The following is a 12,818-nucleotide window of genomic DNA, read 5'->3' on the forward strand; positions in this document are numbered from 1 at the left end:
GAATGCAGGTTTATAAATAGATCTCGAATATCAACAACAATCTGCAACAACCACGCCACAAAAAAAATAATATCACAACATCCATACAAGATAATATTTCCACAATTGCTATCCACCCTTTTTTTTTTGTTGAGCATTGCTCTAGATATTGATGATTGGAATCTGCATCTGGTAAACGCGACGAGTTATTTACAATGCCATATAGGAGAATCTTGCGACAGCACTTGCTTTACTTGCTAACGGCTGCCCTTTTCTTACTTTTGCTATTCCAAATATTCATGCTTTTTCAAAGAGATGATCTTGTCAGGATTAACAGAAACGAGGTCATTATTCCGAAAGGCTTGTTCAGAAATGAAAAAGAATTGGGAAAGTTTGTCAGGCAACATGAGGATTATCTACGAGAACATCTCCTGGGCTCAACCGAGTTCAATCAGGCAATTGAAACCGATCCGAGAAAAGAACTTCACGAAACTAAATACAAGAAATTCGATTTTACTGCTTTCAGCTTGGCTGAAAATATAAACTTGAACCTACAACAGTGTAATCGATTGCAATTGAACTCTCTGGTGATGATAAGCAAGGCAGCAGAGGTAAAGACTTCCTTGCATGAGGTGCTACAGAACCTCCTCACAATCATTGAATCAGGTGAAGACCCTTACTTGAAGGATTTGAAAAGAATTATACTTCCGGAACTAAGACTACAGTTGGATCACAATGTTGTGGATAAATTTTGGTTTCGTTTGGCAGGAAGCTCGGTTTGGTTAAAAGATTACGGAGTACACTATATGGTATCTCGGATTATGTACAGCCACAGAGGAACAAGAGATGGTCCCCTACTTTCTCTATCATACGCGCAATTGTATGACCAGAATTGGAACGAGTTGGTGGGCACAAGGCTATTGGTTCCCAAAATCCGCAATGCTACGGGTGATAAACAGTACATTCTTCACTTCCCACAGATTATCCCTATCCCCTTCTATCAAGATGAGCAGCTAAATGAATACCAGTATTATGGGCCCGAGGATCCCCGATTAATGTTGGTCAAGAACAAAGCAGGATACGAGGAACCGTTGGTTTTATTCAACTCGTACAGATGTAAAATGGACACTTTTGACGATGATGAGGACGATAAGTTGGTAACTAAGGAGAGGTGCTACCGTGCTATGTCAATTTGTTGGCCATGGCAGTTGGACGAACGAAAATTCAGCAAAACAGTTGAGTTAAACATTGAAAACTATAGGCTCAGAACGCAGAAGAATTGGACGCCATTTACGAGTCACCTTGATCGACAAGTTGACGGTTATGACTCACATATTTATTTCGTTTATAGGTGGGCTAACTTAGACATTTTAAAGTGTGATTTGCAAGGTGCCTGTTCATACGATTACAGATTCAACACACTGTTATCACTTGAAAACGACGTGGGACCCTTTCGAGGAGGAACTCAGTTGATCAATTTGAATGATATGGTTGCCGTTAAGGATAACAAAGAAGTATGGGCTGGTTTCGCTAGAGCGCATATTGATGATTGTGGTTGTGGAAGCTCGATGTACCGCCCAAATTTGGTAGTGATTATCAAAAAACGAAAACATTCCCGCAACTATTACAAGGTTACTCACATATCCTCCTCATTGTCCTTCGATATGTATGTTCCAGGATGGGATTTGTTATATCCTCAAGATTCATGCCTTCGATCGAGTGTTTTGATTCCAAATGGGGTATCTCAATGGGTAGCCGACAGGGACTCTGCTGGAGCTGTGGTCGACGACTACTTGACGTTGACATTGTCCGTTAGTGACTACACTGTGCATAGGATTAATGTTAAAGGATTGTTGAAAGAATTGATCAATTGGGGAACATTCGATTATGACATCATGGGAAACACTCACCATGCTAATGATAACCTTGTGTGTGCTTTACAGTCCTCATTTGAGTTTTGTACTAAATATGGACTTGAGCACCAGTTAAAGAGGAAAAATAAAAATCCAAAGGATGATGACGGGATGACAATAGATCCAAAGAAAGTCGAGTACTTTAAATACGTACAGAGATACGAACTAAGAGGTGCACCTGAAGCGTAAATGAGGTTACATTTCCCTTCTGTTCTAAAATTTATTAAATCTAGTTTAGATAAAAACATTGTAACATTATTTTTGGACACTTCAATGACTTTCCTCTGCTTCTTCTACTCGGTGTTTGTTTGCTTATCCTTCATTTCGTTGTAATATTGTACCAAATGTTTTTCACTATTCAATGTCTCTTCTCTGAAGAGCACGCGAATATCGGGCACGTTTGTCTTTTCAATGTCATTACCCTCGACCCCGCCTTTCATGTAATTTTTACCCAACCAGTGCTCTTTGATCCTCGCTTCCCATCCACTTTGCAAACAAGAGTTTTTGGCCAATTCGCACATATCAACTCCGGACAATTTGTATATTTGCGCTGCAACCGAATACTCTTCAATCAATGGCTCCTTTGTATAAGAAAACTGCAATGGATCATCCGTTGATAAGGAAACATTCATTCCCTTTTGGAAAAAATTGTAAAAAGGGTTTTTGTCATATGTGAGGAATAATGCGTTGTTGGATAAAGGTGACATTGCGAGTCCAACTTGATCAAGATAGTACAAGTATTGAATAAAGGGGAGCTTTCTCAATAAGATACCATGTGATATTCCATAAGACGTCAAAAACGCGCTTATCAAGTGATGGGGGTCTCCTGCTTCACCGCAATGAGGTCTCAATACAAACGTATTGAAATTATTCTTCAACCGCAAATGGTTCAAACTGGTGATATTTGCATACAAATAATAAATGTAGTAGGAATATGGAGGGTTGGAAGTGAAATTCCACTCCACAGCAGAGGGATACTTATGTGGTGGCAATGGCTTTTCCGATTTTGACTCATCATCCACACTATCAAACCCAACCACCCTTTGCAAGAATACGTGAAGTTTTGGGTGCAGTTTTGGATTTCTTGAAACTTCAAACAATGGCTCAAATAAATTCTTGACAATATCCGAAAAGGAACGAATATTTCCATTCTTTTTGTAAATGTCGTATAATCTAGGCACCTGGATGAGCCACCTGACATTGTGACTAAACAACTTGTTATCAATCACCCACGACGCAACTTTGTCCCATTCGTGAATAGATCTGCCGTAGATTGAAATTCTAAGCTCATTCATTTGATACTTTGAATTCTCCAAATCTTCCATTACCTGTTTGGTGATTTCTGCCAAATACCTCCCGTCTATGAAATTGTCGGTTTTCAAAAAGATTTCTCTCAATCTTGACTCCCCAATTGGGTTATACTTTAAGTTAAACTTGTCAAATCTGTGGAAAGTATCAGTATGTGCGTGCATGTCCAACGTGTCAATAGACAAATCGTACCCTGTTAACTTCAACGATTGGAATACTTCTGCTAATGTCAAAATTTTGCCATCACGGAAAATTACTGGCTCGTCCGGCTCTGTCTTTAATTTATATTTGATGAAACGAAGCAAGTGTTTTTGATTCATACATGCTGAGTGGTGAATGTGAGTGTCCACTTTTCTAACGTTATAAAAGTCTCGATGTGGGTTCGCCTTCGACTGTTTGGTTTCCTCAAACTCATTCAACAAGTAATACATATTCCATTTGGCCTCAAGATATTGCAACCTTTTGAACGAAAACGACTTTGTTGGCCCATCGGAGGATATGTTTCCAATAAACGCTAAATCATTGTAATACTCATGCAAGTTTGGTACTTGGACGAGTTTTTCATTATTGTTCTTATCATACACCTCATACACCCCTTCTTCACTTAAAACAAAGTATAAAGCAGTGTCGCTCAAATCCGGTATGTCGCATTTATTGAAATCAAACTCCTCATCCTCATCTGGCGTAGACCTTACCTGGTTGAATTTATTTTTCGACTTATAAGTTGGTTTGGGCGGAGCAGGATAAATGTGCCAATCAGGTTGGTTTTTTGGATTCAACAGCTCGGGCGTTTGCAACGAAAGCTCCAAGTACTTGTGACGAAGATCCAAGCATTCCTTTACGTCCAGATAGAATTGAATAAGCTCAGTTGATGGTACTTCTTCGGGCAAAGCATTTGTTCCGAAAACGAAATCATTATTTGCTGCTACATGTGGCGCTTGTGATGGAGGTGGGTGGAGGTTGTGTGGCATATCAATGACAGATTCCCTTCTTCTAAGCTTCCTTCCACCTGGTGAAGACGGTTTGGACCCATTGTTCCCATGCAAAGCTTCAAAAGTTTTCACCTTCAAGTCATGATCCTTCATAAATCTGTCTTGGGACGAGGAGTAGTGTGCGGATTTGATGGATTTTGACAAATCCTCATCATCACTCTCTCCATCATAGTCATGTAAATAGTCATCCGCATTCTCTGGCCCTTCTGGAAGAGAGCTACACAGAAGATCTTTCATTTGTTGTGTCAAGTTCGATTGAGTACCCATTGGATATCCCTACTGAATCTGCCTCCTTTGTATTCGGACTACTCTCGATCTGAAATGAAAAGATGAATTTCATTTTCTCTGTTTAGTTTTGCCGCAAGATTTTGTGAAACAATCAAAACCATCAAAACGATCAAATGTATCCTCTACAAAAAGTGTAGTTAAGAATAAAGTCTAAAAAAAAAATTAAATTATAAAGAATGTATACTTTAAGTAAGTATATATATCGGAAGGTATAAGTGACAGAAATGAAGGAAACGAAATTGAACTTTAGCTTGAGTGAAAGAGAATATGTGTGCCTCTCTCACCTGTATTGCTCTCATTACAAAACCAACGCTGACAAACCAATTGCAGCCGCAGCAATACCAGCCATGTTCATTGAAGCAGGAGACCCGCCATTAGCAGCATCTACGGTAGCAACAGTTGATGCGTTAGCATTGATAGCAGACTGAATGATAATACTGCTAAAGCTTGAAGTTACTTGTTCATCCCTGGCATGAAGTTTATCAATAACTTCCCTCTTTGAGATTCCCAAATAGGACGCAAGTTGACTAACAACTTGACGAACGTCTCTGAGGATAGCAGCCCTCAAATCACTGTCGTTGAGTGCTCTTCTGATAAGATCTGGAATCAAACCAGAGTTTTGAATGGCAGTGATCAATGGGTTCGAGGTGTTGAATGAAAATGTAGCAGGAGTAATGCTGGCCAAAATATCTCTAATGATCAAGACGACTGAACCTTCGAATTGACTGTCGGTAAGCAAGTAGTTGATGGTCTCGTTGATCAAGTTGGAATCAGCAATTGCGGTGAAAATAGTGGTCAACAAGTCTTCAACACCATTTCTCTTTGCCAACTCTTCGGCTAAAGCGGCTTCATCAGCTTCAGCAGCTCTCTTCTCAGCAGCGAGCTCCAAAACCTCAGCAACAGCGTCTCTCTTTTTGTATGAGCTACCACTACCACCAAGAGCAGAAGCAACTGCGGTAAGTGAAGCATAGTTGACGGAGGTTGGACCTTGACCAATTTGTGAAGTTGGGACAGATTGGAATGCAGGGCCCGTAATGGAAGCAAATTGGTTTGAGGTAGCTTGAGATTGGCCACGGCTTGTTGATCTTGTGAGACCAGTGGCAGCAGCAGGAGTAGCTTGACCGCCGTTGGAGTTTTGGCCGGCAGCTTGTGAAATCAATTGGTTAATGGAGTTAACGTTAACTGATTGGTAGCCAGAACCTTGAGTGTTTGAAGCACCACCATTTCCATAGCCACCGCTAGCTGAACCGCCGTTACCGGAGCCACCATTACCTCCAATTGGATTAGATAAGACCAAAGTTGGTACAGCTTGTCCACCAGTGTTGCTACCTCCGTTCGAGTTGGTTTGCAAGGTGATTGTAGCACTACCTCCTTGAAGGAATTGATTGATAAGGTCACTAAAGTTGATTCCACCAAGAGTTTCCCTAAGCACTCTAAACACAAGTGGCAAGGTGTTTTCGTTTTCAACCAAATCAGCAATAACAGTGTATAATAAACCGGAATCCTTCAACGCAACAAACAATGGTTCTGGGTCAACACCACTGTTGATAACATAAACGATAGCTTCGTAAGCAATTGTTCTAGTTGCATTATTTGAAGCAATGAAACCAATGAGGATAGGGACCAAGTTTGTACGACCAAGGAAGTTCAAGATGTTTTCCAAGTACTGGATGTTGTTGTTTTCAGTTAATAAACCATTAATCCATTCAGCAATAGAGTCGTAATCGATGCTGTCGTAAATAGCAGTCAAGTTGATGCTTGATGTAAGGCTGCTGATAATATCCGAAAGATCTCTTTCTTCAAATTGGTAAGCTTGGATAAGAGCATTACCCATTTCCCTTGTCTCAAGGTTCACAGTCAATTGTTCAGAAACTGGAGCAACATATTGAGATGTGACAACAGATGCAAGCGACAATGTCGACGCCAAAATAGTTGAGAACTTCATTTTTCCGATATTCTGCTGATAACGAGTGTGTGAGTTTTCAATGAAGTGGCTAGTTTTTGGTTAGGAAAAATGGGAAACAGAAACAGCCAAGGGAGCTCCAAGAGCGGACTGCTTATTAGTATTTATATGAAAACAAGGTTTACTGCACAAGCGAAGTTCACAAGCAACCATTGCGGAGGGTATTGTGGCTTAAACAATGGGGTGAAGCATACATTACTCAAGGTGGAAAGTACCCCTTCAATACTCTCCCGTATTCTCTCCATGTTGATTCAAAATTTATTTCCAAGTTGAGAAAAAGAAGCGACTTAAGACTTGGTGCAGAACAATTGAAATTTTTTTCAGCTCAAACAACATTACACAAAAGGTTTATTTAAAGTATCCAACTTCATTTCCTAATTAGGAAATGTTTTTATTTTCGTTTTTTCAATAAATATCCCTAGCAGGAGGGAATTTCACAACTTCTAGGCACACCAACAACAACAACAACAACAACAACAACAACAATGCCATTCTCTTTTATTGCAAGCTACATCCGCGTATAGCGGAAAAACGTATCCGTCAAAAATTTACCCGTGGAGGCAAATATAGCAATGACAGTTGTGAGTCTGTCAATTCTTATCTCCGGCAAGGTTGCTAAATGTGTCAAAAAAACACAATCCTTTGGTTGTGTTGCTCCCCAAAGAGTCGAAGTGATCTACAGAATAGGAAAACAAGGATTTGTGTTAACTAATCAGATCAAATGCAGAGGTTAAATTGACTAGTGAATCTTTGTCAGATTCTACAGAAAAGCTTGTTTCCACTCTCAACATTTATTTTATAACCTAAAAGTCAGGCAGAGGCCGTTCTTGCAAACGAGTCTCGATTCTAGAACAGTTTTAGATCGATAAAGAATCGCAACCTCACTCAGTAACAGAGTTTATAATTTGAATGGGTACCTTAAAGTGTTGAGTACTTCCAACCCCATCGGATCGTAAAAATGTGTTGGATTTGAATACAAGATCCGGTGCGCCAATATCTTCCTCAGCAACCTTGGCAAAATTGAATTGAAAATTCAACCAGTAGGTCAAATTCATAAACGATCTACTCTCAAACTGTGGTGTTAAGTACTTGGGTATATTGACAAACTCAGTAATTGTGTTTTTCGAATCTCCAGCATTGGTCAAAGTTGTGGCCAATGTATTAACTTTTATGTTTCCTGATACTTCGTACTTGTTTATTTCATGCTTATCCCCATCCTTCAAATGATACGTTTCATGAGCTTCCAAATATGCAATGAGTCCAATAATTTGCAGCTCGTGTTCTCTCAGATTCATTTCAATTTTAAAATGAATGTCTTCACCAACATGATAATAAGGTTTGGATACAGAAATTTTACACACCTCTTCCTCATTGACTTTCAACTGGTACAGGGTTTTCAAGTTAGAAGGAAGTTGCGCGGTGTATAGCCGCTCGTTGGAAATCTCTGCCAGTGAAGTTTTGATACTGCTCTTCCTTCGCTCTGTTGTCGAAATCTTGGGCATATTATAGACATCTGAATCAATCAAATCCGAAAGATCTTTCAAGAAATCGGCTTTGGCCGATGTGCCGTTCTCCACGGGTGAGGTTTCAACAGTCTTGTCAACACTTTTGATAGTCCAGGTTTTGTCCAACCCCAATGGCTCTTCAAAATAAAGTCTTTGTAAGACCTTGTTTGAAACATATCTGTGTGGTAGAACGGTAATTGGATAATAAATTGTCTTTGGAGGTTCAACTATACTTCCTTCTTGTAAGCTGATTGCAAGAGCATACCGTATGCTTATCCACCCTTGATCACATGCTGGACCCGTCAGTCTCGTATTGTAGCTTGGTGGTAGATTCTCATTTACTGGTAATCTAAACTTGAACGACTTTGACGCGTACTTTGGTATGCTCAAGTCTAGAAATAAGAGTGATTGCGGGGTCGTATATATTGGCACAATTGAATCAGTCAAGTGGTTCAATGGAAGAGTCGAGTCTGTCCTGGGATAGGAGTTGTAGACGTTGATCAAATCATGAAGCAAAGTTGGGTTCACTTCAATGGGTTTTGAGTCATTCCCGCCAACAATTAAATCCTTGACACCGCCCAAGTATCCACCAACTGTCAATTTCGTCTTCAAGTGCTCGGCAATGAAAGGGGTGTTTTCAACAATCACATGCGGATCTTTCGCGTCTCCTTCATTATCTCCATCGTCATGCCAATACTGATTGAGGTACTCCACATTGTTCCACCATTGTTGATGCCGATTCATGTCTAGTGAGCTTGTATCTATTGGAAATTTGTAGTTTAGAACAATGTAACCAAACAATTGAACGTGGCCCAAAAACAAGGTTATCAGCTCATCTTCTTTCAGATGTGTTAGCTTCGCCAGTTCATCCTCTGCACTTGGTGAAGACTTAAGAAAACTCGGTAGCCAGCTTCCTTCTTCATTGGACTTGTTGCTGGTTGCGTCTGTTGGATTGACCGTGATATCCTTCTTCGATGTGTTTTTGAATGTTAACTCGCAAATTTGAGATCCATCGGTTTCCAGGTCCAAATAGTTCAACGAAACTAGTAAGTTCTCATGCAATTGTTTCTCGAGGACCCCCTCGGAGTTATGATTCCCATGTGCTTTCACCGGCATGCTTCAATACCACTTCCGAGAATGTGTATAAATATCTCAACAATCAAGGTTCAAAGCGCGCGTTGGTTTCATAATTTTGCTCCAGTTAAGTTACAATAGTCTACACAAAACAATCTCGTCATAACAACTAGTTATAATTACACTGATATTTAACAAAATAGATGGGGGAAACGTTGGGCTGGTCTCTATGTTTGCTGTTCCTGTGCAAGTTGCTGTTGTTGTCGATTCAACTCCTCCAACTTGTCAGTGTTTCCATCTGCGTCAGCAACTTGTTGTTGTTGATAGTCAAGACCACTACCACCGACTCCAATACTTTGGTGGAAATCTAAAATCTCTCTATACATCATCACCCTCCAATTGTCAACTGGCAAGTCAGCGTCATTGAAACTCCAATCAAACTTAGTCTCACAAACTGGCTCATCGGTTGGGTCATGATAAGGTTCCATGTATGGATGTGTCAAAGCCTCTGCTGCGCTAATTCTCTTTTTGGGGTCAAAAACCAACATCTTAGACAACAAGTCAATTGCTTCAGGCTCAACGTGAGTGCAAGATGCAAATCTCTCGTTGAAAGGAATAGGGTCTCTATGAGGTAATGATTGTACGAACCTCAATGTATTCTCGGAACAAATGGTGTCAATGACATCTGCCGGTGGACTTCCTAACAACTCCGTTATAATGGAAAATTGATGTACATGATCCTTACCTGGGAACAAAGGTTTGCCCTCAATCATTTCCGACAATATACATCCCACCGACCAAATATCAACCTCGGTATCGTACTTTTGCCAAGTCAACATAATTTCTGGTGCACGATAGTACCTTGTAGAAACATAACCGGTCATTTGTGGGTCTTGGACTCTAGCCAACCCGAAGTCGCAAATCTTTAAATCACAGTTTTCATTGATCAAGATATTTGATGGTTTCAAGTCACGATGAATAACCCCGGCTGAATGTATGTACTTCATACCTCTTAATATCTGGTATGTGAAATATTGTATAAACTGTTTTTCCAAAGGTCTGGACGTCAATAATCGATGTAAGTCAGTACCTTGCAACTCATTAACAAAATAAATATCCTCCAATGGCGAAATAAAAATATCATCCAACGTAATCAAGTTTTCGTGTCTCAAATGCTTCAACAATTTCAACTCTCTATAAGTTCTCTTGGCTAAAACCGAAGTGGAAAAGGGCTTCATGATTTTCTTGACAGCAACATTTTGACCAGTCAATTTGTCAACGGCAGAGCAAACCAACCCAAAAGCACCCATACCAACCGGGTTTAAGTCTGTGTACCTGTTGGTAATCTCGAATACTGTACCAAATATCTGAGTTCTCGTAAATTCTCCATCTGATGACATGGCGGTGTTAATCTAGGTTATATATGTATCAAAAAGATGTATGTGTCTGTGTAAAAACTGATATGTTTGAAATTAATGGTATTTGTGGCGTCTCGAGAGGATTGATATTATGACACACACACACACTCTCTCTCTCTCTCTCTATTCAATACTGTAGTGATAGTCTATTGATTGGATGCTAGTGCTTGTGTAGCTGTTAAAAGAAGGGAATTTTGCATTAAGCAAAATGGAATTCCAATTTTCTCTCGTTGTCGTTGTTCAAGGAAATTTTTTTTTTGTTTTTCTTCCTTTTTCGGTTTGTTTTCGGTGTCAAATATTGTCCGACATACACGAACATTCATCATTGTGTACTGGCCAACTTTGGGCTACTCTGACATGTGCTTAGATTTTGGTAGAAGACTCGGTGATATTTACCATTTGAGCCGAGCTCCGGTAGTTGTTCTAGAGTGCCAAATAGCGCCTCTCCACTGCACCATGCGCTGATAGATTAAACCGTTATGCAGGTCTTTGTGTCATATTATAATTGCTATGGCAATAAAGCTCTAAATCTGGGTATTCCAAACGAAACGCAGAAGTGAGCCAAAGTGCAATTCATTGATATCTCTACTACTCTGGTGTGAGACAGCGGCATGGTCAGAGTGGTTGTTTAGGTAGGTTATTTCATCTTGAAATTGAAAGAATTTGTACTAATTTTGCAACAAAATTAGGCGAGATTGATAAAAAAAAATTGTAGAATTAAGAGAATATTCAACCGGGTACGTATGTTAAAACTTAATGAGACAGTACTATTACAAGGACTTAGGAAGAAAGACTATATGGTCGCCACATTCAATTAATGGCAGTAAATTTGCAGCTGTCCTTTCAGTGGTGGTGGCGGCGGTAGCGTAGGTGTCGTCATTCTGTTTTAGGAATTTCGCGCTGTAGAAAACATTTCTGTTTTTTCTCTCTCTCTATTGTGGCTTGCTTTTAACATCTCGTCAACTTAAAGCAATTTTCAATCAGCTACTTCTCCAACTCACCAAGTCCAACACCATCATGCCTCATATAGACAATGGAAGCAGCGGGGCTTCCAACATCTCATCTGCTATTAATTTGGCAAAGACGATAATCGGTGCTGGGTTGTTATCCATGCCATTGGCATACTCCACAGACGGAACTATATTTGGAACCTTCATAATCCTAATTGCAGCCTTGACTTCGGGCTTTGGTTTATTCATACAGGCTTATGTGTCAAGATACGTTGCTAGTGGGCATGCGAATTTCTTTGGTCTCTGTTCAATCACATACCCACAGTTGTCCGTTATATTCGATATCGCTATTGCTATACAATGCTTTGGTTGCGCCATCTCCTATTTGGTGCTTATTGGTGATTTGATGCCCACCATAATTTCAAATGTGCCCTATGTTGAAGAGAAGCATTATAGAACGTTTTGGTTGTTGGTTTCAGCTCTCTTTACCGTACCATTGTCGTTTGCTAGAAAGCTTGATGCGTTGAGATACACTTCAATTTTGGCCTTGATTGCCATTTTTTACATTTCACTACTTGTGGTTGCTCATTTCTTCATAAATGATATCCCCCGCTCTGGGATCATTGAATACTTCCCATCGAGCGTGACCGGAGTATTTAGCACATTTTCCATTATTGTGTTTGCTTTCAGTGGGCAACAGAATATGTTTTCAATTATCAATGAAGCAAGGGACAAATCTTTAACCAATTTGACGCGTTTGATCAACTTTGCCATCATTCTTTCAAGTTTGTTGTTTATTGGAGTGGGTCTTTCAGGTTATTTGACTTTTGGCTCTAGTGTAAATGGAAATGTCATTTTGTCGTACCCCAATGGTGCAGCAACATGGTTGGGAAGATTTTGCATTGTGTTTATGGTTTTATTCTCCTTCCCATTGATGTTTTTCCCAGCACGTATCTCGTTCAACAATATCTACTATGCAGCTAGAAAGGGGTTGGAGGAAAAGTCAGAGGATGTAAATGAGTCGACCCTATTGCTTCAAGGTAGCAATCAAGGAGATTCAGAGGGCCAGCATAACTTGCATGTTGTCCCATTTTCAAACCAGACTTTTGTTGTTCTCACGGTCATTCTTTTGCTTACGGCGTACATACTTGCTATATCATTGAAGTCATTTGCATTTGTGTTGGCTATCGTTGGAGCAACTGGGTCCACTTCTATTTCTTTTATCTTGCCTGGTTTGTTTGGATACAAGCTTATTGGGTCGGAACTGGATGATCCAAGCACTTTAGAAAAGATCTTTAAATACTTGTCACTTGGGTTGACTATATGGGGCGTAGTTGTTATGGTTGTTTGTTTATACACTAGTTTAGCATTGTGAGAGTTTAAATAGAATAGACAGGATTAGATCACCTTCAAAGAATTGTGTTTGTA

General features: G+C 39.9%; 6 protein-coding genes across 6 annotated transcripts; 2 read left to right on the top strand and 4 right to left on the bottom strand. All coding sequences in view use genetic code 12, as the record gives it.

Annotated features, from left to right (window-relative positions):
- Positions 1 to 278: 278 nt before the first annotated feature.
- Positions 279 to 2,081, top strand: BMT8 (Bmt8p; the record flags this gene model as incomplete). Its single annotated transcript, XM_051752728.1, has 1 exon — positions 279 to 2,081. One exon carries the CDS (start codon positions 279 to 281, stop codon positions 2,079 to 2,081), a length of 1,803 nt encoding a protein of 600 aa, XP_051608328.1.
- Positions 2,082 to 2,185: 104 nt separating this feature from the next.
- KGF57_003320 (AMP deaminase) lies at positions 2,186 to 4,429 on the bottom strand (the record flags this gene model as incomplete). The annotated part of the gene is made up of 1 exon (XM_051752729.1): positions 2,186 to 4,429. One exon carries the CDS (start codon positions 4,427 to 4,429, stop codon positions 2,186 to 2,188), a length of 2,244 nt encoding a protein of 747 aa, XP_051608329.1.
- Positions 4,430 to 4,778: 349 nt separating this feature from the next.
- PGA17 (Pga17p) lies at positions 4,779 to 6,425 on the bottom strand (the record flags this gene model as incomplete). The annotated part of the gene is made up of 1 exon (XM_051752730.1): positions 4,779 to 6,425. The coding sequence occupies one exon, from the start codon at positions 6,423 to 6,425 to the stop codon at positions 4,779 to 4,781; it is 1,647 nt and encodes a 548-aa protein (XP_051608330.1).
- An 899-nt stretch (positions 6,426 to 7,324) lies between these two features.
- Positions 7,325 to 9,064, bottom strand: KGF57_003322 (uncharacterized protein; the record flags this gene model as incomplete). Its single annotated transcript, XM_051752731.1, has 1 exon — positions 7,325 to 9,064. One exon carries the CDS (start codon positions 9,062 to 9,064, stop codon positions 7,325 to 7,327), a length of 1,740 nt encoding a protein of 579 aa, XP_051608331.1.
- A 185-nt stretch (positions 9,065 to 9,249) lies between these two features.
- Positions 9,250 to 10,422, bottom strand: HOG1 (mitogen-activated protein kinase; the record flags this gene model as incomplete). Its single annotated transcript, XM_051752732.1, has 1 exon — positions 9,250 to 10,422. The coding sequence occupies one exon, from the start codon at positions 10,420 to 10,422 to the stop codon at positions 9,250 to 9,252; it is 1,173 nt and encodes a 390-aa protein (XP_051608332.1).
- Positions 10,423 to 11,457: 1,035 nt separating this feature from the next.
- AVT7 (Avt7p) lies at positions 11,458 to 12,765 on the top strand (the record flags this gene model as incomplete). The annotated part of the gene is made up of 1 exon (XM_051752733.1): positions 11,458 to 12,765. The coding sequence occupies one exon, from the start codon at positions 11,458 to 11,460 to the stop codon at positions 12,763 to 12,765; it is 1,308 nt and encodes a 435-aa protein (XP_051608333.1).
- Positions 12,766 to 12,818: the final 53 nt, after the last annotated feature.

This window comes from Candida theae (assembly GCF_024610275.1).
Source record: "Candida theae strain CBS 12239 chromosome Unknown scaffold1, whole genome shotgun sequence".
In the NCBI taxonomy this organism is placed as follows: domain Eukaryota; kingdom Fungi; phylum Ascomycota; class Pichiomycetes; order Serinales; family Debaryomycetaceae; genus Lodderomyces; species Lodderomyces theae.